Here is a 27,449-nt window from a genome sequence, read left to right on the forward strand (position 1 = left end):
TATCCTAAAAATACAGCACCATATTTTAACACTAAAGCAGTCACTGACTCGCAACAACTTGCAATCATAAGTGACAGAGTTAATTTCGGGTAAAATCAATGAAAATGGGGTATGCCGATAGCATAAAAATGACGTGATAGAGCAAATCTGAGAACATTTGGAATCAGCACCCTGAAATTAGTCTAGAACAGCTGCAAAAGTCCAGGCCAGAAAAAAAAAAGTTTTTTTTTTCTTGGTTCTTTCGGTAAAGTCACGTAGAATGGAAATAATAAAAATAAAACATAATAAAATAATTCTCACGACGTTTCGTCCACAACGCAAGCAGCCGTCCTCAGGTGAAGAACAGGTCTGTCGAGAAGACAGACAGACTCTGTCCTCTGTCTTCTCGACAGACCTGTCTTCTCGACAGACCTGTTCTTCACCTGAGGACGGCTGCTTGCGTTCCATTCTACGTGACTTTACCGAAAGAACCAAGAAGATGTTTTTTTGTTGTTGACCAGTGTATATCGTCTTGGTTCTTTCGGTAAATTCACGTAGAAGGGAAGTAATAAAATAATAAAAACATAATAAAATAATTCTCACGACGTTTCGGCCACAACGTCGTGAGAATTATTTTATTATGTTTTATTTTTATTATTTCATTACTTCCCTTCTACGTGACTTTACCGAAAGAACCTAGAAGATGAATCCCTGCAGTCACGTTAGACCAGTGTATAATCGGAGGCGCCGTGCGTAGCCGCCGTACCTTCGTCGAGGTACGAGTCGAGAAGGGTGCTGCCCAGCTTCTTGATGACGTGGATGGCCTCGAGCGAGCCCTTCCCGCGCAGGCGCAGAACGGCCTCCACGGCGAGCTTGGCGAAGTGGTCCTTGTGGTGCGTCAGCAGCTTGGAGGAGAGGGTGGTGCGCGAGATGTTCAGCAGGTCCACGTGGAACTTCTCCTTGTCGTGCCTGCCGGATGGGACGCCGAGGGCGGCCAGGGGTCAAGAGGTCGCCGTGGGCCAACGATCGACGGCTTCCTTCGTCGTGATTATTTGTTGGCGCGACCGTTCGCTGTGCCACCACTCCACCCGGACAGATGAGCTGCTCACTCGTGGTCCGTGTTACACACGCTCGCAACGATTATAACCCTCGTTTCACTTCAACGTTTCTCAAACTAAACTGTCCTACCAACGGGATTAAAAGCGACCTGTCCAAGTTGACGGTCGCATTATAAGCACTTCATTGAATATTGATGTGTGCTTATGCGGCCTTGTATTTTCTTCCTTAACGGCAAATTGCTTTTGGCCCGACTTCTATTTGCTTCCTTGCTGTACTTTGGCTTTTGTCATCGTCAGCCGAGCAGCAAATGGGGACCCCCCCCCCACCCACTCCTCGATCCTTCGCACACGTTTGAGCGCCAATTTTCAACGTCTCCCACCCCCGCCCCCCTCCCGTAACGCCGGTTTCCTTTTGAGGCGACCTCTATTCCGGTTGTTACTTTGCTCCGCTCTCTATCTCGCTGCACTGTCAACAACAGCAGCAGCAACAAGAAGCGTTTCTTGTATTCCGACTGCCTCTGTCATTTCGGCAGAGGTCACAAACGGGTTTTGATTCCTTACCCGTACCCGGCCGCACCAGGGTCGCAAACAGCTACCCGTACCCGGCCGGGTACGGGTAGCCGGGTATCGGGTAGGGTACGGATATCGGGTACCCGGTTCCGACCTCTGCATTTCGGTGATCCAGGTCACCCGAGCAACGGACGTTCCATCCTGGCGTCGTCTTGGGAGTTCTCACCCCCCGCCCACGATAAAAAAAAACCAAGGAAGCACACACACAGAGAGAGAGAGATGGCCCCCGCGCGCCGACAGCTCACCCGTGGTCCACTGCCGCCAGCTCCAGGGCTTTCGCAGCCGCTGCGGTCGACTTCCTCCACCCGGTGATGATCGTCTGCGGGTGAATCTTCTTGGCGATGAGGATTTCTGCCTCCTGAGCAAGAAAAAGCAGAAAAAAGACAAAATGACGGTCGGGGGAATCGAGCGTCTCTCCACCCTCGGCACGCGCGGGTTTTTCTCCAGGCACTCCTCTGCCACGTGTACGGACACTCACTGACGTACCGATATAGGACCACAGAGCTTGGGCGATTGTTGGGGCGGCGGCCAGAGCCGGTGCCCCAACAATCCTCCTCCCATGCAATGGCAGTACAGTTTGAGACGTCTAAAAACGACTCCCCGCGGCTGGAGCGAAACGTCGGACATCGTGCCCAAGGGCGAGCGTACGGCACAACCGCGAAAGCACATCGGAGGGAAAGACCTACGCAGCGGCGATCGTCCAGGCCGCTCAAATCGTTCCAAGGTCCCCCCTCTCCGCCATTAAAAGCGTATCGCGACGTCCCGCACCTTACACACACGACCCGCAGCATCGCCCCCCCCTCCCCCCACACCTTTCCTTATCGCCAATTATCTCAGCCCGCTCCAGATACGAGAAAGCGCTCAAACTGGAGGCGCGACCGATCCCGGCGTGCGTGAAAAGTCCTCCACGAAGAAACATTTTAATTAATCCTTTCCCCCACCCCCCCCACACACCCCCGCTAGCCCCCAGAACAAAACAGAGCGTGCCCGGGTGCTCAGCGGTTACGCAACGGGCAACAAAACTCGTGATTAAAGCGCCACTGGCGAGCGGCCTTGGCAATTACGCCGTCAACCGTGGGCACAGAGGCGGTGAAGGCTTCCGTTGGTCTCCACCGTAGCAGAGCAACACGGCGAGAACGCGAGATGTCGGGCACGCAGCATCTGTGATTTTGCGCGAGGGCGTGTCGCGGTCCGTCCGCGTGCGCTCGTTTGTTTGTTTTGGGTCGCTGATTTGTTTGGCGAAGACCATTACCGGCTCACAAACGGGAATTAGCCTGTGACGATGTCTCATTTGGTCGCGAGAGGACAAGAGAGCTTTTGGCAGCTCCGTACGGATCAAATAACCGGCCCTACCCCATCCCACCCAGCGGCGCCACCGCTTCGTTTGCGCCTCACCTTATCTGGAACGCTCGAGGCCATGGATCCACTCGGGCAATTTTAGGGCAATCGTCACCAGCAACGCATTATATACCGTGCGAGACCACGGCACACTTGGCACAAAAACGGGGATGGAGTGAGGCAAGAGTTCTGCCTGGCCAATCAACGGCAGCGTCGAGAAAGCACCGCGCCTCTCAAGACGCTGCGCATAGGTTGCTCTGCGAGTCTATGGGAGTCGGTGCGAGTCTATGGGTCTCTGTGCGAGTCTATGGATCTCTGTGCGAGTCTATGGATCTCCGTGATTAGTCTATGGGCGTCGGTGCGAGTCTATGGGTCTTCGTGATTAGTCTATGGGTCTCTGTGTGAGTCTATGGATCTCCGTGATTCGTCTATGGGTCTCTGTGCGAGTCTATGGGTCTCCGTGATTAGTCTATGGGTCTCTGTGCGAGTCTATGGGTCTCCGTGATTAGTCTATGGGTCTCTGTGCGAGTCTATGGGTCTCCGTGATTAGTCTATGGGTGGTCAGTGCGAGTCTATGGGTCTCTGTCATTAGTCTATGGGTGTCGGTGCGAGTCTATGGGTCTCTGTGATTAGTCTATGGGTCTCTGTGCGAGTCTATGGGTCTCTGTGATTAGTCTATAGGTCTCTGTGATTAGTCTATGGGTCTCTGTGATTAGTCTATGGGTCTCTGTGATTAGTCTATGGGTCTCTGTGCGAGTCTATGGGTCTCTGTGATTAGTCTATAGGTCTCTGTGATTAGTCTATGGGTCTCTGTGATTAGTCTATGGGTCTCTGTGATTAGTCTATGGGTCTCTGTGATTAGTCTATGGGTCTCTGTGATTAGTCTATGGGTCTCTGTGATTAGTCTATGGGTCTCTGTGCGAATCTATGGGTCTCTGTGATTAGTCTATGGGTCTCTGTGCGAGTCTATGGGTCTCTGTGATTAGTCTATAGATCTCTGTGATTAGTCTATGGGTCTCTGTGATTAGTCTATGGGTCTCTGTGATTAGTCTATGGGTCTCTGTGATTAGTCTATGGGTCTCTGTGATTAGTCTATAGGTCTCTGTGATTAGTCTATGGGTCTCTGTGATTAGTCTATGGGTCTCTGTGATTAGTCTATGGGTCTCTGTGATTAGTCTATGGGTCTCTGTGATTAGTCTATGGGTCTCTGTGATTAGTCTATAGGTCTCTGTGATTAGTCTATGGGTCTCTGATTAGTCTATGGGTCTCTGTGATTAGTCTATGGGTCTCTGTGATTAGTCTATGGGTCTCTGTGATTAGTCTATGGGTCTCTGTGATTAGTCTATGGGTCTCTGTGATTAGTCTATGGGTCTCTGTGATTAGTCTATGGGTCTCTGTGATTAGTCTATAGGTCTCTGTGATTAGTCTATGGGTCTCTGTGATTAGTCTATGGGTCTCTGTGATTAGTCTATGGGTCTCTGTGATTAGTCTATGGGTCTCTGTGATTAGTCTATGGGTCTCTGTGATTAGTCTATGGGTCTCTGTGATTAGTCTATGGGTCTCTGTGATTAGTCTATAGGTCTCTGTGATTAGTCTATGGGTCTCTGTGATTAGTCTATGGGTCTCTGTGATGAGTCTATAGGTCTCTGTGATTAGTCTATGGGTCTCTGTGATTAGTCTATGGGTCTCTGTGATTAGTCTATGGGTCTCTGTGATTAGTCTATGGGTCTCTGTGATTAGTCTATGGGTCTCTGTGATTAGTCTATGGGTCTCTGTGATTAGTCTATGGGTCTCTGTGATTAGTCTATGGGTCTCTGTGATTAGTCTATAGGTCTCTGTGATTAGTCTATGGGTCTCTGTGATTAGTCTATGGGTCTCTGTGATGAGTCTATGGGTCTCTGTGATTAGTCTATAGGTCTCTGTGATTAGTCTATGGGTCTCTGTGATTAGTCTATGGGTCTCTGTGATTAGTCTATGGGTCTCTGTGATTAGTCTATAGGTCTCTGTGATTAGTCTATGGTCTCTGTGATTAGTCTATGGGTCTCTGTGATTAGTCTATGGGTCTCTGTGATTAGTCTATGGGTCTCTGTGATTAGTCTATGGGTCTCTGTGCGAGTCTATGGGTCTCTGTGATTAGTCTATGGATCTCCGTGATTAGTCTATGGGTCTCTGTGCGAGTCTATGGGTCTCTGTGATTAGTCTATGGGTCTCTGTGATTAGTCTATGGGTGTCGGTGCGAGTCTATGGGTCTCTGTGATTAGTCTATGGGTCTCTGTGATTAGTCTATGGGTCTCTGTGCGAGTCTATGGGTCTCTGTGATTAGTATATGGGTCTCTGTGCGAGTCTATGGGTCTCTGTGATTAGTCTATGGGTGTCGGTACGAGTCCATGGGTTTTTCTGCGAGTCAATGGGTCTTAATGCCAGTCAATGGGTATCTATGCGACCTCCTGGTTCTCTCTGCGAGTCGATGGGTCTCTCTGCGAGTGTATGGGTCTCTATGCAAGTCTATGTCCAAGCTTCCACGACACAACGTGTATTTAAATGCGGTTGCATGTCAAGACGCCGTAGACAAACGGTGGGCACGTCCATTCCTTAGCGACAGTTGAGCCAGAGATTTAGCAAATATCGCTCCGCAACATTTCCGCAGTGTTGGCGATTTCGCCGTCACTCGGCTACTTTTAAGAAGAAACGCGCGAACGAACCCGCACGCAAAGCACAGACCCACTTGTGCGTTGCACCACAAGTTATTACAATGAATAATAAAGGGTCACGAGACCTTGCACTTGAGTGTGCGAATTAGCATGCAATTCCACTCAACGCAGATTCATTCCGTACACAAATGTCACCCGGTTATTGCAAGTGTTTGTGCGTACGCGCGCACGCTTATGTGTGTCTGTGGGTAGGTGGTAGCGGTTGTGTAGCGGTTAGCGCGCTGCGCTATGAACCCGGCGACCTGGGTTCGATTCCTGCTAACGGCCAACACCAGTGAAATGGTCCTGGGCCTTCCCTAGGTCGACCCAGGCTTAAATGAGTACCTGGTGTGGTAAGTAAACATAAGCACTGGCAGGCCCCACCTGAAAGAGCCTTGAGACTCGGTATGGCTCTCCTGGTTAAACGAGTGTAAGAAAATGAATTATTATACTGGTGGGGAGGGTGGGGAGGGGCTGGGTGGGGAGGGGAGGGTGGGGAGGGGCTGGATGCGGAGGGTGGGGCTGGGTGGGGAGGGTGGGGCGGGTGGGGCTGGGTGAGGAGGGGCTGGTCATCCCGTGGTGCCCTTATAAAACTCAACGTTTAACCTACTCACGCCGGCTTGTGCCCGCCCTCACAGTCGGGCATATTTGCGGAATACACCACGCCGCCGTTGACCCTGGCCATTGACCGAGCAACCCAACGTTCCTACCAGCTCCCTCCGCAGGACAATGTGTTTCATTTCATTCGAATCACTGGATCGACGTCACTGTGACATCGCCGGTGCTCTTACCCTCAGCAGCTCAGCGGCCAGCACAGTCACGGAGGTGGTTCCATCCCCAACCTCGTCGTCTTGCACCTTGGACATATCTAAACAAACACGCGCACACACACGCAGACACGTAGCACACACACGCAAACAGAGACAAGCACCGTAAATAGGTTTAGTATCTCGGGAGACACGCGTTTCTCTGGTCCATGCCGCCTTCCACTGGGCACTTGGTCAACCTGAGAAACCAGCGATTCCCGTTAGCGCCACGGAACGCGATGCCGAGAGTTCTTGGGTATCTATGCATTCCGTGCGCTCGTTGCGCCAACTCACTTCCCCCGCCCACTACCCATGAGCCTCCCCGTTTCTTCTGCGTCTCGAGACAGCTGCGCGCATGCAATGCTGTCCCCACGTCTGTCAGCGTAGCCAGGTGCAGAGCGAATCCATACCGCAATAGCAGAGCGAATGCCGGGGAGTAACAGGATGGCCGCGTGCACGACTGCAAAATTTCACAAACGAAACCCGCATATAGAGCGAGGAAAACTCACATTGCCAGTCCCATGTGCATTGCCCGTGTCATCTGTACCGTGCGTCCCTCTCTCTTTCACACCCGCTCGAAGGCGCTCTCGTTCTCTTGCGTACCGCCTGCATTGTTTACCCCCTAAGCCTCATTCGCTCTGCTTCGTTCGTTACCAAACGCTCGCCGCGAGGTGTTCAAGTGCAAAAAACCCCTCCTCCTCTTCCCCCCCCCGCAACACAGTCCGGTTCAAATTCTCGACGAGCGATAACGTCGCCCCTGCTGGCGCACGGCGTCGGGCACGCGCGTCGCCAGCGTAAAGAATCGATCGCAATCAATGAATCGTTAGCGCACTTGCACTGCATCAAAGAGTAAACCGGGTCTCCCGCACGGCTAGAAAGGCAATGGGAACGAAGGCCTATTTGCCACTTAATGCCATTAATCCAACTCGCGGAGACAAAGCCTGCAGATAAAAAAAAATAGCCGGAGTGATTTACACGCAAGGAGCAGCCAGACTATTAGCTCATGGACCAATTACTCCGACGTGGAGGGGCGATATTTACAGGGCAGTCCGCACGACAACGGGTAATGTCGGAGTCTTCCAAAAAATTGAGCTGGCAAGCGGCGGGGCAGCTCTCTTGCGCAAGAGACCGTGACTCGAGAGCCCGAGGATGAACGTCACGCGCGGCGGCGCCATCCGTCACGTCGACGGTTGGCACGCCACCCGCGCTGGGACCGGCTCGCTGGGCGCGCCCGCAGGCGACGTCGCCGACGCGCCCAATTTATTAGCGGCCCGACTTCAGCCAAAACGGTTACGAAACGCCGAGCGGGGCTCAGGCAGGGGACGAATCTCGGCCACGAGGGACGACTGACAAGAATTGGCAACGGAGCGGCGGACGGTCGGGGGAGGGGGTGGGGCGGCGGCAGATGGAACCGCGCTCCAGAGGGTTTCACGTCCGCCGAGGAGACGGAGCGATGGCGGGATCGGCTCGTCGTGCGAGCGGGTGCTGGGTGGCCTGCCGCCGCATCGCGGGATCGCTAGAGGTGGCGACGGCGGTGGGTTAGGGCAGGAGGCCTTCATGCGGCAGCGGCTCTCGATGTTGATGATAAAAAAACGTTGAACGCGCGGCCACGAATATAACAGAAAAATTGGGTTTTGTCGCCCAGGGGGCGAAATCCCGACAAAGCAAACAGCGGCCGCCGCGTATTAACCCTTTCACCATTCCGATGACGTACATGTACGTCGGCGTGAGTCATCGCAACGGAATCTGAAAGAATATATATCGGTACCGAGGCTTCGACGAGGCCATGCTGGGAGGGCGTGGCACAGTTTGGCGCCAGCTGCTATGGTAGAGTGCGGCGGTCACGTCGCTGCGGTTGAGTACAACGTCCTTTAAAAACGACGACGCTACGCATCTCGATTAAAAAAATGTAAGCCGAAGCCCGCGTTCCGAGATTCAGCAGCGAACGGGACCACACTCTGCAAACTTGCAGACGGAACGGGAAAGGGTTAATGAGACCGCCAAGGGTGGGAGAGTGTTGAGTGTGTGCGCGTAGCCCAATAGGGGTTTTATTATTATACATCCAAGTCTTAATGGTATGCAATTGAGCTGTGCAGAATTGTGCTGGTAAGTCAGGATATGCGGCAAACTTAATCTCAGTGCAGAATAGACGCAATACACAGGCTGTGTACCCTCTTGCCAGTTTAATAGGAGCGCAGGCCAACTGGCTTACGGTTTGGCGTTCAGTGCGCAACCGAATTAATTTTGCTGCTCCGACGTTTCAAGTCCTGAGCGAGTTACTTCACAAAAATAAACACGAGCGACAGCGTGAACGAAAACACGACGACGATTTGTGGCGTCGTTAGCCACGCCTGGGGGTTGGGGCTCGGAGCTCGGAGTGCCGGGCCAGAACCGCAAACAGCCTCGGTCTCGAATCCGAGTTTCAGCCGCTGCCTGCGATTCCAAGAAAATATTTTGGCGATGCTGCGCTGGCACTCGACGGCAACACCGGCTTAAAAAAATTGGAAAATCTATAAACAAATGTAGAATAAATCGCGTGACATTTCTGACCTCTCTCGATACGAGTGCTACGAAGAAGAGCCATTACATACACATTTGTCACCTATCATGTATTTTCTCTCTCCCAAGGCTGTTACTGATGAACGTCGTGGATTCTTTTGCCATTAAACAGGCCTCCTTCGAGTGCAACGAGTGAGTTGATGGTCATCTCCGCCATTATCCACATCGTCACCTATCATGTATTTTCTCTCTCTTTAAAGGCCGCGTTATTGATGAGCGTGTTGTGTTTTTGTGCGATGAAACAGGCCTCCTTTGAGTGCAACGAGGGAGTGATTGTGGTCTCCCACCATCAAGATTGTAACGACCAATCACAGCTTGTTAATACGCCACTCGGCGATAAAATGCGCCGCTGCCGTAAAACACCACGAAGCAGATCGATGCTTTCAAGTCGAGTCTGCCTCTACCGCTTGCAACTGGCAGTGCGCGCAACTGCTCTCGACCGACAGCAGAGACATCCAAATAGAAGCAATTCGGTTGCATGCAAACCATGTCACGTGACCGATTGCTCAGGTGCGCACCCGGCTTTGGACGCGATGCAAACGTTGAAAGTGTTGTCATCGTCGTCGTCTTTCTGGGGCACACTCACCCACTAGGATCTTGGCGGCCGGGTTGTCGACCCCGATGGACTTGAGGATGGTGGCGCCGTCGTTGGTGACCGTCACTATTGCCTCCCCCGAGCTGGACGAGCCCAGGAGGATCTTGTCCTACGGGCAGCCAGAGGGAACGCGCGCGAGCGAGCGAGCACGCTCCGTTTAACAATCAACAATAAGCATTATTATTATGATGCGCATTTGGTATTCGTGCCGTCATGCCTACCGCGCTAAGGGTTGGTTTCGCGGCGACATTACGCAGTGGTTTCACAGCAGGCGGGCGATGCTGCTGTGTAGACTCCAAATTGATTTTGAAAAAAATCGGCAAATTCGGAGCACGACGCCGGCACACAATGGCCCACTCTCTTTACGAACGACGTCGTAACAGGATCTGTAACTTTTGATTTAAAGCTTTCGTGACTGCAGGGATTCATATTCTTGGTTCTTTCGGTAAAGTCACGTAGAAGGGAAACAAAAAAGTAAAAAATATAAAACATTCTTTTATTTCCCTTCTACGTGACTTTACCGAAAGAACCAAGAATAGGATCTGTACCGTCCGCTCTGAAGCAGAGGGTGGGAGTTGGGTAGCGTTGTTGAGTTTAAAACGCCCGCAGCGATTTCTGCACCGCGTGGCCGGGCGGCACTTGACGACCAGCCCCGCGTCACCGCCACCGTTTAGTCACGAGCCGCGCGGCTCGGCGATCCCACAACGTGAGACGCACCGCTTTGTGACGACGCGTCGACGGGCGGGCTGGAGGAGCGGATAATGTGGCTGGGTAGCGGTGAGCGGTGCAGGTGTGAGGTGGGGGGGAGGAGGGTGGGGGTACAAGGCCCTAGTGGTCAAACCAAGCAGCAGCGTTAGCACCGATGTTTATCAGAATGACACGTCACCTCAAGGTAATGGTGTTGGGTTGGTTTTTATTTTACCGCCTGCCACAAAAAAAAAAGAAACTCGCAAGGCGGGCGTCAAAATTTTGAGGGCCAATTACTCAGGAGACCCACGAAACCCTTCAAGTGACGCTGCTTGCACACATACAATTAGGGTGTCGCTATTATTTTGTTAAAACACTTTGTTCCCAAGACCTGTCTGGAGGGAAACCACTTAAACCGAGTCTTGAGACTCAGCGAGACCCGCCCCGCGTAAAACAAAGGATTTACAATCATTTAAAGTTTTTAAAAATTACACTTCACAGGGATAGAGAGCGTCGGTTTCCCTGCTCAAACGAGCAATGCAGCGGTGCTCATCCCCACCGACGTTCACAAACTGGTGGTGGAAATTCCACGTTCCTATGGGCAGGGGATAGCTTCTCCGTAGAACAGCCACTGTCCGTCCATGTCCAACAAAGTGGCTCTCATTTTATTAAACCTTGAGAGGCACGATGATGATAATGTTGACGACAACTCCCCAACTGGGATTTGAACTTGCGACCCTCCGACTGAGTGTGGAGTGGTCGAATCGAAGTACCACCCGACTGAATAATCACACCACACATTAAGTCGTACTGTAGTATAACACACGCTTCAGAAACATTTAAACCACAAACTATGTTTTACTCTACCAGGTAAGGCCCACCGAGCTATATCGCGCTTTCTCAGAGGCGACCTGGCCACAAACGATAGCTCAGCAACGTGGCTTATCGCGTGGAAATTGATAGCAGCCAAATACTCGAAGCGCGCATTAATTCTAAATGTTGAGAACCCGGAGAAAAATCCACGTGACCACGGGGAAAACATGCAAACTTATACAGCAAATATACAGCAGGCTTCAGGGTCGGGTTCCAACCCACGACCTCCTGTATAACCGATACCTGAGACCAAATCGCCCCGAGTGCGTCGGACGCCATCGGATCTCAGAAGCTCAGCGGGTTTGAGCCTGCTAGAGCTTGGATTGGCACGTAAAACAATAGCCGCTGTCGGCAGCGAAGCAAACGCATTGTTACGCCGCACAATGCTGCCGCAAAGGCTACGCTCGGCGCGCCTCCACCAACCCGCACTGCCCAGAGCGCGGAGTGAGGGAGGCCCCTCATCCAGCAGCGGAGCGGACCGAGAAGACGGCCCCGCACGCGCGCGCGAGCACGCCCCGCGGGAGTCTCTGGCACGGCAGAACGACGTGGGTGGGAAGGCGGGGGGGAGGGAGGGCGTGTTCGTTTCTCAAGTGCCGAGTATCCCCGCGTAGCCTGTCACAAATAAATACACGGTGCATTCGCCCGTTCTGACGAAACGATCAACGCACGGGGAATTAATGCCGCGCGTTTTAATGCCGGGTTTATTTCTGATGAGCTAATTGCGCCCCGTAACGTGTTCGCGGCGAGCTCGTGATTAGCGGTGTCAAACGCCGAGTATCAACGGAGCAGGAAAAACCTAATCGTTTTCCTCCCACGTCCATCAACCGAGACGGGGACCTCCTACCCACCGCCTCCACCGCCGTCTCTCTCGCAACCGCCACTTCCACGTCTCCTCTGCCGCACGAGATCCTCGCCCACGGCTTCATCGCTTCGCATCTCCTCCTCCTGCAGCGCCCTCCTCACTCCTTCCCCAAATCCCTCACCGCCTTCAACGATAATTCTGAAAGGGTGCCCTTTACGCCGTCGCGTTTAGTGGCTTGCATCTCATCTGTAACGGGGTTTTTTTTTTACCTAGCGCGACGACGCATACTCGTTTTGAATTATGGCACAGGGGATCTTTAACGTCCGCAGACGGCACCACATGTACGGTATTATCCAGGGCAGCCTGCCGGATTCAAACCGCACCCCTCTACTCGGCTACATCACACACCCCCCCCCCCCAAACGATTGTCAAGGTGAGCCAGATTTCTGCCAAGGTTGCGAGACTCAGGAGGCCTTCATCCAGCAGTGGACTGATCATGGCTGTTGTTGATAATGATGATGATAATTGGTATTGCTCAACACTAGCAAGGTCAGATGAGTAACTTATCGATCGCCTAAAACACGCGATGACAATGCTATGCCAATTTTGCTCCATCATCTGCAGTGATTGTTAATCAGCGAAGACTTTAAACGTTATCGATTAGCAAGTGGCCTAAACTGTGTTTAGAATCTGGTCCGGTGGCTCAGAGGTCAGGGGGGTCACACAGCACTGAACTGGCACCACCGAGATCCTGGACCGACAATTCGTTTTTCACTCAACACGGCTAAGTTCCAGCTCCGACAATCAATGTACGCACGATTGACCGCCGTGTGCGAAGTACGCTACTCTCGGCAGCGCAAGTACGGTGGAGGAAGCGATGCCCTCGACTGTGGCGCGGACCAGAAGCAGAGGTCGCAACCGGGTACCCGATACCCGTACCCTACCCGATACCCGGCTACCCGTACCCGGCTGGGTACCCGGCTGGGTACCCGGCTGGGTACGGGTAGCCGTTTGCGACCCTGGTGCGGTCGGGTACGGGTAGGCCGTGAGTCACTGGTGAGTAACCTTTTGTCACTCATTTCGGGTAGGGTACGGGTAGGAAACGGGTACCCGTACCCGGCTGGGTACGGGTACGAGTACCCAATTGCGACTCTGGTGCGGCCGGGTACGGGTAGGGAATCAAAACCCGTTTGCGACCTCTGACCAGAAGTCAATTTGACGGGATCTCCAGAGTAGCCCTGTGACGTCCGCCTCCGCGGGCCGTTCTCCAACGCGACGACGGATTGCACCGGCTCTCCCGAGAGATGCCGACGGAATTCCCCGCCGTCGTGACAACGTCGCGGCCGACAGCGCAAAATGGGATAATACCGATAACTGGGGGAAGGGACAGCAAAGTCTAGTTTGGGTGACTCACCATGCCCTTGGGGCCCAGGGTGCTTTTAACCAAGTCTCCAATGTAGATGGCGCCGATGAAGGAAGACTGGCAGAGGGAGGAGGGAAGTGGGAGAAACACGAGAGTAAGCATCCATGGTATCAGTGAACACAACAACAATGCAGCCGAACAGACACAACAACAACCGCCATCCACTACTAAGTGACGTGAAAGGACCGTCTAACCACTCGGCTACCCTGGATGCCGTGGAAAGGCTTCCGTAATAAATAAAAACACACAAGACTAGCTTGTTGCCGCATTCAAATGCCTACGTTCAAGAGCCCTGTTGTAATGACATCTGGGGGGATTGCACCGAGAGCCAGACCCAAGCACCGGGCGAGTGTGCACAGGATGTGTGCGACCGTGGTCATTACTTCACGGGTGCTCCTGACAAATTGTGCATGCCAGGGACCGGGAACGCACACCCCCCGCCGTGCAAACAGGGCCACAAACCACTGGGGCATCAATTGAATTGCAGGTGGCTCACCACCGCACACGCACGACGAGCTGCGCATGTCCGGGATCTTGGAGGCGCTCCGTGCCTGTCGCTCGTTACGACGGGAGTTGACGTCAAAATCGGCGAGGCGATGTAGCGCACGCTGCGTACCGAGCCTCCGGGTGGAGGGACATTTTCAACTCGGTTGCGGCTCCAGCTCGTAATGCATCACACTCAAATGAGCATCGAAGCGGTTGCTCACTGCATGGTTACAGCCCTGAGCCACTGCTATAAATACCACATTCCTATGCCAGGGGCAAGTCGTGCCATCGGGCAACCACTGTTGGGATTCTCCACGAGGCGCTGCTCATTGGCACCCGTCACATTTTACCGACCACAGAGGGATCATGGGCTGAGGTAACCAGGAGTTGAACTCGCAACCATCGGCCTTGAGGCACGATGGGGCCGGTGGTCGAGACTAAAGCTGGAGTGGCGGCAGCCGGAAGGAGGGAACACGCCCCGAGATTACGTGCAGCGCGGAGATGGAGCAACGAAAGCAGCCGGTGTGGAGGAGCTAGATGGATTGTTGCATCGTGCGACCATGAGTGATGGCAACAATTTCATATTTTTTATATTTTAAGTGTTTTTTTTATTATTTGACCAGTAAAGGCTCACGGAGCTAACAAAAGCTATTTTTTCAGAAGCGGCCTGGCCACCACAAACGATAGCCAAAAGAAGTCGCCGCTTATCATCACGTGCAAATGTATAGCAGCAAAGTATTCTAAACGCGCGACGTCGATTCTAAACGTGGAGGAGAAAAACCGGAGGAGCCAGAGAAAAATCCACGCGACCACGGGGAGAACATTCAAACTCCCGATACACAGGGCGTCAGGGTCGGGATCGAACCCACCACCCCTCCTCCTGTGTACCAGGTGAGGGAGTTGCATCTCGTCACGGTGGCGAGATGATTTAATTCTAGATTTGAAGTTTTCGTGACTGCAAGGATCCATACTCTTTGGTTCTTTCGGTAAAGTCACGTAGGTGAAAAAATAAAAAAATTATAAATAATCAAATTAAATCACGACGTTTCGGAAGCAACACATGTTTCCGTCATCAGGTGGTACAACCACAGCAAAAAACAAGATGATTTTAGCCCGCGCTTGGCCAACACGCCAGTCAGTGCAACATCCTCTTGCGCGCACGACCATTTCATTGGGGCAGGGGTGACAAGAGGGCAGCCAGCCACAACAATCAGGCCGCCAATTTCCAAACACATTCCTGCGGAGGGAGCTGGTAGGAACGTTGGGTTGCTCGGTCAATGGCCAGGGTCAAGGGCGGCATGGTGTATTCCGCAAATATGCCCGACTGTGAGGGCGGGCACAAGCCGGCGTGAGTAAGTGAAACGTTGAGTTTTATAAGGGCACCACGGGGTGACCAGCCCCTCCCCACCCAGCCCCACCCCTCCCACCCACCACCCAGCTCCACCCTCCCCACCCAGCCCCTCCCCACCCAGCCCCTCCCCACCCCCCACCCAGCCCTTCCCACCCCCCACCCAGCCCCTCCCTCCCCACCCAGCCCCTCCCTCCCCACCCAGCCCCTCCCTCCTCACCCAGCCCCTCCCTCCCCACCCAGCCCCTCCCTCCCCACCCAGCCCCTCCCTGCACGACAGACACAATAATCCCCTGTGGGCTGGTGTAACCAGGAGGTTCCTACCAGTAACAATCTCCTCTCGGTCTACTTTGCAGCAGTAGGACCTGGCACAATCAAATGCGTACGCACAGACAAATTAAATCAACCAACTCACAGCCCTTGAGGACCACCCCAGGTTTCATCACAGGATCTCACTGGTGCCAGTTCGGTGCTCTCACTTCTAAGCCAGATGGCCACCTCCATCAGATCGTTTAAACATGTATCTCTATTGCCTAACGTGTTGGCACGACTGTGCTAACATCGCGAGATCAAGTGCCCACCCAAATCCCTTGGAGAGCGGTAGTAAGGGATTCCGAAAGGCCCGAGGAAGCGGATACCACAGGGCTACCGCTGATATTCCTATAGCAGCAGCAGCAGCAGCAGCCGTAGCTGCACCAACCATATAACAACTCCTCTCCCGCGGCCCACCCTGGCTCCTCTACGCTTAACAAGTCTACGTAACAAAGGCTCAGTCCCAGCAGTAGCCACAGCCGCACCAACCTTAACATAAAAACTCCTCTCCAAGGGCCTACCTTGGCTCCTCCCCCCCTTAACCAGTACATATACAAGGTCGGGTCTCTTGGGATTTCTCTTTATTTGATACAGCTATCGTGCTGTGACTGTTCCACCTGAAGACGGAAGCTTGTGTTGCCTCCGAAACGTCGTGATTTGTTATTTTATTTCTATTATTACTTTTATTAATTTTAATTTTATTTTTTACCTACGTGACTTTAACGAAAAAACCTAAGAGTATGATATTCCTATTTCAAGTGAGCTCTGGTCCACTCGAGCAGAGGGGCACCACGTTCCCACTCGCCCTGCCACAGGAGAGTAATGTTCGTCAAAAGACAATCAAAGCGGCATATTACTTTGCAGAGCTGCAATTCATCCGAGCGGAATGCAAAATCAACTTTAAAAACGCGACCGTTCTTTGTTTTTTTTGCACAGTAATCTGTGACCGGGCTGAAACCATCAACTCACCCCCACCTGAGAACCCGGTTCAATCGCAGGCAGTGACTGAAACCCGGGTTTTGAACCCAGGGTCTCAGCGGCGACGTCTCAGCGCCTCCGACCTCTTGGCAAACGTAACGAGAACCGATTCTCGCCGCACGCGACACTCGCCAAAAACCGCCAGCAGCAACGCACGCACGGACGGACGGACAATTCGCCACGCTTCAATCAGTGGCCGCAACAGGCAATTACCGTAATCGGCTTGCAATCTGTTACTCGGCGGAATAATGAGGCGCCTCGCGCAATCAGCCAACATCGAAGAAAAAAGCGCGGTGATTTACAGCCCTCGATAATTTCACGCGTTTTTAAATTCGACGGACTCGTCGTTGTTGGCGGCGGCTTATGTAAGCACTCCACGCTCGGGCAAGCGATTTTTTAACGTTTTTTTTTTATCGTTTTCAACAACGAAAAGCACCAAAGCCTTAATGCATTTGCTCCGTCTGTCTGTCACGGGGAGTTCGGGGAGGGGGGGATTAACGCTTGTAAAGAATTATTATTTCAACGTTTAACACGCACGCCATTCGCTCGCTCTCGTCGCGAGACAACGACTCGGAAGGCAGCAGCAGTCACGTGATGAGTGGGAGTGCCAACAACTGGCCAAGCTCTGCAAGTCCTCTATATATGAAGGTGTTACAGGATAGGGAGGGAGAGGCTACACATTCGGGCCTCATCGCTGCTGCACGGAGCGACGTCCGTTTTCACAGGGGGCGGCGGCGAGAGGGGTTCAGAGTGGGAGTGGCCACACAGAGGTCACGTGATTTAGGGGAGGCTTCGGGTGATTTAGATCATGAAAGAACATACCGATGCGCTTCAAGAGGAGAGTGTTCAATTCAGGTAATGCTTTTAGATAATAATAAGAATTGTAAATTACATTTATAAAGCACCTCTATTCAAAGGACTCAAGGTGTTCAACATCACAAAACTAAATTTGGTCGGAAACATGACAATCAACAATGGGACGAACAATGGCACGAAATTTCGATTTAAAGCTTTCGTGACTGCAGGGATTCATATTCTTGGTTCTTTTGGTAAAGTCACGTAGAAGGGAAATAATAAAATAATAAAAATATTTTTTAAAATTCTCACGACGTTTCGACTGCAACACAAGCAATCATCATCAGGTGTGAAATCCACAGCAAGAAAATTTGAAAAAAAGTGGCGGTTTGTCCTGACGTCAGCACCACGGACAGCGATTTGGCAATTGGCCAGATGGACGAGTCCATCTATGTTCGGAAAAGAGGAGGGGGGAGCAGAAAAATGGAATGCGGTCTGCAAGTCACCGTAAGCGTGAACACAATCAATGGGACAGAATGTTAAGTGAAGATTGCACAGAGAGAGAGAAAAAAAGAAAATCACGGATCAAAAAACAATGCATTTGCTCCGTCTGTCTCAATTGATACAGCTATCGTGCTGTGACGGTTCCACCTGAAGACGGAAGCTTGTGTTGCCTCCGAAACGTCGTGATTTTTATTTTATTAATTTTAATTTTCTTACCTACGTGACTTTACCAAAAAAACCTAAGACTATGAATCCTTGCAGTCACGAAAGCTTCAAATCTAGAATCAAGAAACTTTGCAGTGAATTGAGTGAACACAAGCTGGCTTGGGCAGTACACGTCGCGTTGCTGGAGGGGTTTGAGGTCCAGTGGAGTAGAATGGTGACTGGAGTGGCAGGCACAGGAAGAAAGGGCACAGAGGCCCGCGAGGGAAACCACAACCGTGCACGCTGGCGCAGCAAGACCAGTTCACGCGAGGGTCGCTCATCCCCTTCTGCTGCTGCCCAGAGGCATCAAAGTGCCGTTGACCTCCTGTCCTTGGTCGAGTCCGGGCTCAAGGCCACCTTTCCCCTTCCCCTCTGCCCTTCACGCGCGCCGACTGTTTATGCGGCAGGCGGCATTTGGTTCGGACGCTCGTGCACCAGAGGTGGCAACCGGGTACCCGATACCCGTACCCTACCCGATAGCCGGCTACCCGTACCCGGCCAGGTACGGGTACGGGTACCCGTTTGTGACCCTGGTGCGGCCGGATACGGGTAGGCAGTGAGTCACTGGTGAGTAACCGTTTGTCACTCATTTCGGGTAGGGTATGGGTAGGGAACGGGTACCCGTACCCAGCTGCGAAGCCCGTAAACAAAAGCCGTCCACGGTCGCCAACACTTCTTCATTCAGCGGGAGGAGGTCGCTCCTTCTCAGCTTCTGCTCCCGCTGTCTGGAATTCCCTCCCGCTTCAACTCCTCCGGCGAGGTTCAGACTCCGCTGCCGCCATTGTTCAAGTTCAGCCTAAAGGCCCCATTTGTTTCCGCGGGCATAGCAGCAGCGCGCCGAACAACGATGTTTAACCCTGCGACGCGTCTGGACCACGCGCTTGCATTTAGACGTCCATATGAATATAAATTCGAATGCATTCGAAAGTATATGTCAGTAATGCTGGGCATTGTCTATTATTACACGTGCTTGTGCATGCATGAATACAAACACGATTTAAGCAATAGAACCTGGGAAATAAACATCGCCCACAGCATTCCTCCACCAACAATTTAACCACAGCTTTATTGATTCACACGGAGGAAGCGCCGAAGCTTCACCCCTTCAACAAAAGAGTTGAGTATTCCTGTTCAATGCGGAGAGAAAACGTGTTCTTTTTAGGTCAGCGAAATCGGCGGGGGGAAATATTATTAAATCAAGCCTTCGTTAATCGCACTTTCTCGCCCGATGAGATATATATAACACGATTTCCCATCCATATTTAAAAGTCAATTTAAGGTGTGAACCGATGTGTTTCCTCCACGGTAATGGATAAAGTCGTCATTACAACAGTCGTTAAGTTATACTTGAAGTACAGTACAAAATGTATGTACTGTACTTTAGTGTTTAAAAGGTCTTCTCTATAGGCGCCCACAAAGAGCAATCTTCCGACTTTTACTGCATCTCCCTCTGTGTGAGCATCTCCCTCTGTGTGAGCATCTCCCTCTGTGTGAGCATCTCCCTCTGTGTGAGCATCTCCCTCTGTGTGAGCATCTCCCTCTGTGTGAGCATCTCCCTCTGTGTGAGCATCTCCCTCTGTGTGAGCATCTCCCTCTGTGTGTTCATCTACCTCTGTCTGAGCATCTCCCTCTGTCTGAGCATCTCCCTTTGTCTGAGCATCTCCCTTTGTGTGTTCATCTACCTCTGTCTGAGCATCTCCCTCTGTCTGAGCATCTCCCTTTGTCTGAGCATCTCCCTTTGTGTGTTCATCTACCTCTGTCTGAGCATCTCCCTTTGTTGGGGCATCTCTCTTTGTGTGTTCATCTACCTCTGTCTGAGCATCTCCCTCTGTCTGAGCATCTCCCTTTGTCTGAGCATCTCCCTTTGTCTGAGCATCTCCCTTTGTTGGGGCATCTCTCTTTGTCTGAGCATCTCCCTTTGTGTGTTCATCTACCTCTGTGTGAGCATCTCCCTCTGTGTGAGCATCTCCCTCTGTCTGAGCATCTCCCTCTGTCTGAGCATCTCCCTCTGTCTGAGCATCTCCCTCTGTCTGAGCATCTCCCTTTGTCTGAGCATCTCCCTTTGTCTGAGCATCTCCCTTTGTTGGGGCATCTCTCTTTGTGTGAGCATCTCCCTTTGTGTGAGCATCTCCCTTTGTCTGAGCATCTCCCTTTGTCTGAGCATCTCCCTTTGTCTGAGCATCTCCCTTTGTTGGGGCATCTCTCTTTGTGTGAGCATCTCCCTCTGTCTGAGCATCTCCCTTTGTCTGAGCATCTCCCTTTGTCTGAGCATCTCCCTTTGTTGGGGCATCTCTCTTTGTGTGAGCATCTCCCTCTGTCTGAGCATCTCCCTTTGTCTGAGCATCTCCCTTTGTCTGAGCATCTCCCTTTGTTGGGGCATCTCTCTTTGTGTGAGCATCTCCCTTTGTCTTTCCGACTCCACCTCACACACAGAGAAAGACGTGTTTGATGTTGCGAATAAGCAATAAAAAACTGCTTATTTGCAATAAACATTGCTTATTTGCAAGTAAATGGGGGAGAAAACAGCAACACGAAGAGCTCCCCAGGTGTAGCCTCTACCGTACCCTGCAATCAAAGACACACACAGGAGGGCATTTAGCTCGCCAATTTGGAGCTAAGATGCAAATTTTACCCGGTTCAGAACGGTTCTCTCTCAAACGGCTGAACCAGAATCCAAACCTTCGAAACCTTCGAAACCCACTTTGAACCGACTGAACGGCGAGCGGGGTTCAGCTGGCTATCTTTGTACCCCCAACACCAATCGGCTCGGCTCCCTGCGTTGTGCTGCAAAGCGGGGAGTGGCAGGGGCACGAGATCGGATTGTGACATCGCGTGAACGAGGGACATGGCCGGTCAACGATGATGCCGATTATAAATTTGTTTTTTTTTTGCTGGAATAAGCGGTCCTCTTTGTTGACCCCTACAAGTGCGTGCGCACAGACGAGCAGCGGCCAAGTAAAGTTTAAGGTAAAGGGGCAGCCCTGCAAGTGCTTACTCACATCACTGCTGGCAGAGAAAGGTCTCCCCCCCCCCGCCTAAAGCCAACTCTTTGAGGGTATTGGAACTTTTTCACGCTGACCAGGCGCGTCGAACGAAGTGTGCTGCCCACACTTTACCACCACCACCACCACCAGCACACGCGCCCTGCCGGCCACAGACGGTGCTGTAAACCGCGCACGCTGCTGTGGGCAGCGGAGGGAATTTGAGAAATTCACGGCGTCGTTTCGACTGCCCCGCCAGGAGATGGAATCGAACCAGCGGCCTCTGGGTTGCAAGCGCGGCGCGCTGCTTCTCACCGCCACAACCGCCGCCGTGGCCACCACGGCGCTCTATATGTCACAGAGCCCTAGAGGTGAGTGCGCCGGCTAACGCGTGCGCTGCACCGTTGCTCTGCTCAGCGATGCGCGACGCTCACATCATACCCCACTCACCACGCGCACGCTTCAGTGCCTGCCTGCCTGCCTCAGCCGCCTCCCCGCAGAAAGAGCTCCATGCGAAAAAAAATGCCGTGCACCCAGGCGCTGATGCTGTTTCGCTGCAACGGGAGGAAGAATTTGCTTCGCCGCTCTCAGTTAAAATTTAAAATCAATGTTTTTTTGATGCTGCATTTGGCCGCTGTGGTTGTAATGGTTGAGCCCTCTGGACTTGCAATCCGAGGGGCACCGGTTCGATTCCATGTCCCCCCCCACCACCAACACCCCAACCCCCTATCCCCGCCTCCTCTTTCCAAAGAGCAACACAGTCGGTCCACTCGGCACCACGTATACGGCTGCATCACGGTTAAGTCGATGTTGGTTGTTTGACTTGCATCCCACTGGGATTTTTGCACACAGCGTTGGTGTAAGGTGTTTTTTTCTGCAATATTTTGCTGTCTTTTCTTGGATTTTCTGTTTGCACTCAGTCACAAATTCACTTTAAGATGTTTATTTGTTCATGTTTTTGTTTTTTGTGTGTTGCGGTTGCACCCGATTCAAGAGCCGAATGGCTCACAGGGCTATACCTAATCAATGAACTTGAACTTGAGAGGGTCTTGTGTGGTGGGGTAAAGTGTGAGAACGGCCACCTCTTCCAAGACGACTGGCGAGCTTGGAAGAGGAGGCAAAAATACACTCTGGAGGATCTCTAGATCTCCCTCTCGTCGAGGGCCTTCCGACAGCAGTGTCATGAGTAGGAAATTGCAGGGCTGTACCTTTGCCTTTTCATGCATTGGCACATTTAGCTAAAACTCAACAATTTCATGAATAACACTGCCCTAAACATAAATATAAAACCAGTGACATTCCAGGAAACGGACTTTCTCCACAGCCAAGAAACAGGCCACAGAGAGTGAATAACAGTTTGGAGACTGCAAAATACACAATGGGGCTCAGACAGAATTTATATTTTAAGAATGTCTCCAACTTGTAGCCGGATCAAACCAGTGCGAAATGGTTATTCGTATGAGCGACGAATCTATATTATTGTATGTATTTACATTATTTTTTGTTTGCATCTTTGTCTGGAAAGCTCCGAATATGGATGGACCTAACATCAGTCGCGAGTGATTTTTGCACTGAGCTGATCAGCGTGAAGTAAGGTCAAACGACCCATTTTTTTAAAAAATATATATACGTTAAAGATCATTTGTGTTAATTGTTGTAACTGGATGATAATGTTTACTTTTCTAATGTTATACTCTCACAAGTGTTTTAAATTTACTGGATTTTATTTTCCATAGTCTGGGTATGGCCTGTAGCCATGAGGCTTCAAAATGGCCCACGCAATATTTAATCCATCGCCACAAAAACCTGAGCAGCACTAATCGGGTCCTAGAGGGAAATATGTCGTTGGCATGGCAACATTATTTTTTAATATTCGCACGCCTTAGTTACTTTGTCTCTAAAAGGGCCTCTTGCAGTGGCGAATATAAACCAGAACTTGACCTCCCCAAAGTCAACTCAGCCTTTCCGTTTGAGTACCTGATGCGGCGGGTAAAACATCAGCACTGGGGAGACAAATACAGCCAGGCGTGGTGCTGGTCACTCACCCCTTGTGTGCCGTGCCAACCTTTCATAGGCGCTTGCATACAGCACTTGCCCTGACGATTTGTTAAAAAGCTATACAAGGCGGGATATGTCTTTGGTTGCCCGCAACAACACATTCCTGCGGAGGGAGCTGGTAGGAACGTTGGGTTGCTCGGTCAATGGCCAGGGTCAACCGCGGCGTGGTGTATTCCGCAAATATGGCCGACTGTGAGGGCGGGCACAAGCCGGCGTGAGTAGGTTAAACGTTGAGTTTTATAAGGGCACCACGGGGTGACCAGCCTCTTCCCACCCAGCCCCACCCCTCCCACCCTCCCCACCCAGCCCCTCCCCACCCAGCCCCACACTCTCCTCCCCACCCAGCCCCACACCCCACCCTCCTCGCCCCACCCAGCCCCTCCCTCCTCACCCAGCCCCTCCCTCCCCACCCAGGCCCTCCCCACCCTCCCCCCTCTCTCCACCCAGCCCCTCCCATTTTTGGATGCACGACGGACGGACACAATAATTCCCTGTGGGCTGGTGTAACCAGGAGGTTCCTACCAGTAAGATATGTTAAAGTCCTGATTGGCACCTTAGTAAGTCACATTTTACTTTTGACCAAAAAATTCTGGAGACGAGTCTTACCAGCCGAGCCGTCTCCGCCTTTTCGTCATCGGCCCCCGACTTCAAGATGTTGATTGGAGCGAGAGACACCTGCAAACACAATGCACGGGGTTACAATCAGCGAGTAGACAGGCCAGTAACATCGATCGGTGAGTTAGATGGACTGACAGCGACCATCAGTGAGTAGAGAGAGGCACCCAGTACCAGAGACTGAACCCAGAAACTCTTGAGGAGAGGGGGGGGGGTTCACGTTTTGATTGAGCTGAGAACGCAAGAAACCAGGAAGTGTCTCATATAAACGGTGACCTGGGTCACCTAATGACAAAAGCACTAATGCAAAATACAGTAGATGAAAAGAGCAAATAAAAGTAAAAAAGAACCGAATTGAAATAAGAGCAAAAACAACATAAATAAATCAGAGAAAATAAATAAATTATTATTTGGTTCTTTCGGTTAAGTCACGTCTAAAGATAAAATAATAAATTAAATTAAATAATAGAATACGACGTTTCGATTGCAACACAAGCAATCATCATCAGGTATAATGAAATAGCGACATAAAATCTAACCAGAAAACTATAGACAGACATATTAGCAGACAGATATCACCAAGATACATAGCGAGAGCAACACAGGTAACAGAGAGGGGTGATCGTCTCTGTGTGGTGGCCTTAAATAGACAGAGGGGGGGGGGGGCGGAGGCAGAGAGGGAGGGGGGGTTAGAGAAAAAATTAGCATATCAATGAGTGGTCAACAGACGTGGTGCTGCAAGTACGATGACACAGCAAGCAAGCCTGAAAATCAGGAGAAAGACACACTAAAATTAAATAACCTAGCAAAATATCGAAATGTAATGTAATACAACACAAATTAAGATTAAAATAAATAAAGGCATCACAGAAGCAATCGGAACACTATGCACAAACATGAATCAATACTAAATAAGATAAATATCCTGTAACGAAAATTGGATCAGACAAATGACTTTTAAAAACAGAGGAAAATTAACTTACGAAAAAATTATGTTATTCTACGGGTGCTGGTTCAGTGTCTCTCTGACAGCCATTATGAACCACCTCTTTCGAATTGGGTTAACCATGCCTTGGGAGTGAAGCCTCGAACAGAGTCATGCTGATTCGGTCTCTGCACAACCATTATCAACCCCTTGTCATACAAAATAGACACACACAGACACGAGGAATAATCCTAGAATAACAGTGATGTCAATTCAATGTCCCTGACATGACAATTACGAATGACATGGTCATTATGCATGTGAATTGGATACCCAGATCCAGGGCTTGAACCCAACATCTCAGCGGTGCCGGCTCCGTTCCACTAACATGGCCACACCCGTTATGCCCCAATATGGCTCAAGTTTCAATGTAAATGACCAACATTATGAACCTCACTTGGCGATGGTGAACCTGGCCATTGTGAGCTTGACACGCCCCCATTAGGAGCTGTCACAAACATCATGAAATAAAATTGGCCATTGTCAATACGTGACGTCCATCATAAACCTGACACACCCATTAGGAACCGGACATTGTAAAGTATGAACCGGATATAGGCATCAATATGAATCTGACATGACCATCAATATGAATCTGACATGTCCATCAAATCTGACAACGCCCATTACGATCCTGGCTATCGTGAACCGAACTCGGCCTATGTGAACCTGGCATGGCCATTGAGAACCTGGCATGGCAATTGTGAACTTAACTAGGGCACTGTGAACCTTGCATAGCCATTGTGGACTTGGCATGGTCATTGTTAACTCGGCATGGCCATCGTGAACTTGGCATGGCTCTCATGAATCCAACTCGTCCACTGTGAACCTGGCATGGCTATTGTGAACCTGGCATGGCTATTGTGAACCTGGCATGGCTATTGTGAACTTAACTAGGACACTGTGAACCTTGCAATAACCATTGTGGACCTGGCAAGGCCAATGTTAACTTGGCATGGCCATTGAGAACCTGGCATGGCTATCATGAACCCAACTCGTCCATCGTGAACCTGACATGGCAATTGTGAACCTGGCATGGCAATTGTGAACTTAACTAGGGCACTGTAAACCTTGCATAGCCATTGTGAACCTGGCATGGCCATTGTGAACCTGGCATGGCCAGTGTGAACCTGGCATGGCCATTGTGAACCTGGCATGGCCATCGTGAACCTCAAACGTTGCAGAGCCGTCAGGCACCATCTATGGCCATGTGCAGAGAACCCTAAGAATCTCACCCACGCCATTTCACACGCCGTTACCGACAAAAGCGAAGCCCAAATTGAATTTCAACAGTTAGACGCAGTGCAAACAAATAAAACACCGCGCATACAATACGCGTGACAATTAAACGCGAGCCACATCGCGTAAAGAAAAATCGTGGTATTGTTAAAAAAAATTAAGCAACGCCCATTCATTCAGCACGCAGGCCGCACGAAGCACACAAACCCTACCACCCCCCCCCACCCCCTTACCGAGTCAATCTATCGCCGGCGAACACCAGAACGATAAAGTTTAAACGGCGACACTCACGAATCATCCGTGCGCGCGTTAAGAACGATAACAATACTCTCCACCCCCACCACCACCACCACCCCTCTCACTCGAAACGACGGCGTCAGGCCTAGGCTAGGCCTTGACCGGCTTCGGGGCCGATCAAGTTGCGTTCCGCTAAAGCGACAGCCGCCGTGGCGATTGCCTCCGTTGTTGGCGAGCAGGGTGAGAGAGAGAGAGACGGTGAGCGAGAGAGAGTGAGATAGAGAGGGGAGGGGAGGTGAGAGAGAGAGAAACTCACCATGGTGAGGATTCTTGACGAGCAGCAGGGATAGCGTGTGGAATGAATTCGCGAACTTTCCACCACGTGGGGGAGGGCGGGAGGGTGCGTTTCTTAGGGTTCGAGGACACGGGCGGTGTCATAGCGGAGGATTTCCCTCTGGTTGTGGGTGGGGGGTGGTGGGCGGTGAGGAGCGGTGGTGGAGCGGTTAGCGCGCTGCGCTTCGAACCTGGCGACCCGAGTTCGATTCCCGCTCACGGCCAACACCCAGTGACGATTATCTGAACTGGTACTGGGCCTCCCCTAGGTCGACTCAGCCTCAAATGAGTACCCGGTGCGGTGTGTAAAACATCGCCACTGGGGAGACAAAGGCGGCCGGGCGTGGTGCTGGCCACCCACCCCCCCTCGTGTGCCGTGCCGGCCTTCATAGGTGCTCGCTAACAGCACTTGCCCCTACAGTCTGTTAAGGCTACACGGGGGATCTTTGTCTTGGGGGGTGGTGGTGGTGGTGGTTTGACAGCTCGCAACACGAGGTGTTTGACAGCTCGAATGGGGCACCACGGGGTGACCAGCCCCTCCCCACCCAGCCCCACCCCTCCCACCCTCCCCACCCAGCCCCACCCTGCACGACGGACGGACACAATAATCCTCTGTGGGCTGGTGTAACCAGGAAGTTCCTACCAGTAATATATTATTATATTTGAAGCCCTCTCGTCGTGCCCAGCACAGACCTTGACACTGGCATCGAGTTCATGAGCATCTCGCTGCTGCCATCGTGCACAGGGGCAGAAGACAAACCTCTCGATCTCCTATTGTCGTGTTCTATGAGTGGATGTTAAACAATCGCACACATCTTCTTGGTTCTTTCGGTAAAGTCACGTAGAAGGGAAATAATAAAATAATAAAAATAAAACATAATAAAATATATTATAAGAAAATATATTATTTTATTGTTTTATTTTTTTATAATAAAAGATATTATGTCATTATATTATTTAATTATGTTTTTTTTATTATTATTTATTATTTCCC

General features: G+C 51.4%; 1 protein-coding gene and 1 long non-coding RNA gene across 2 annotated transcripts in view; both read right to left on the minus strand.

Annotated features, from left to right (window-relative positions):
* Positions 1-26,534, minus strand: part of CCT2 (chaperonin containing TCP1 subunit 2) — a 46,720-nt gene extending 20,186 nt beyond the window's left edge. The window contains exons 1-7 of the mRNA XM_078869070.1: positions 26,439-26,534; positions 23,653-23,721; positions 13,372-13,437; positions 9,587-9,704; positions 6,427-6,503; positions 1,853-1,965; positions 746-948 (exon numbers count right to left, since the gene is read on the minus strand). Coding sequence (XP_078725196.1) covers positions 746-948; positions 1,853-1,965; positions 6,427-6,503; positions 9,587-9,704; positions 13,372-13,437; positions 23,653-23,721; positions 26,439-26,441 — 649 coding nt within the window. The 5' untranslated portion in view covers positions 26,442-26,534. The remainder of the gene's footprint in view (positions 1-745; positions 949-1,852; positions 1,966-6,426; positions 6,504-9,586; positions 9,705-13,371; positions 13,438-23,652; positions 23,722-26,438) is intronic.
* LOC144942307 (uncharacterized) overlaps positions 1-27,449 on the minus strand; it is a 549,184-nt gene that overhangs the window by 132,523 nt on the left and 389,212 nt on the right. The gene's annotated exons all lie outside the window — the stretch shown is intronic.

This window comes from Lampetra fluviatilis, chromosome 27, assembly GCF_964198595.1.
Source record: "Lampetra fluviatilis chromosome 27, kcLamFluv1.1, whole genome shotgun sequence".
NCBI lineage: Eukaryota > Metazoa > Chordata > Hyperoartia > Petromyzontiformes > Petromyzontidae > Lampetra > Lampetra fluviatilis.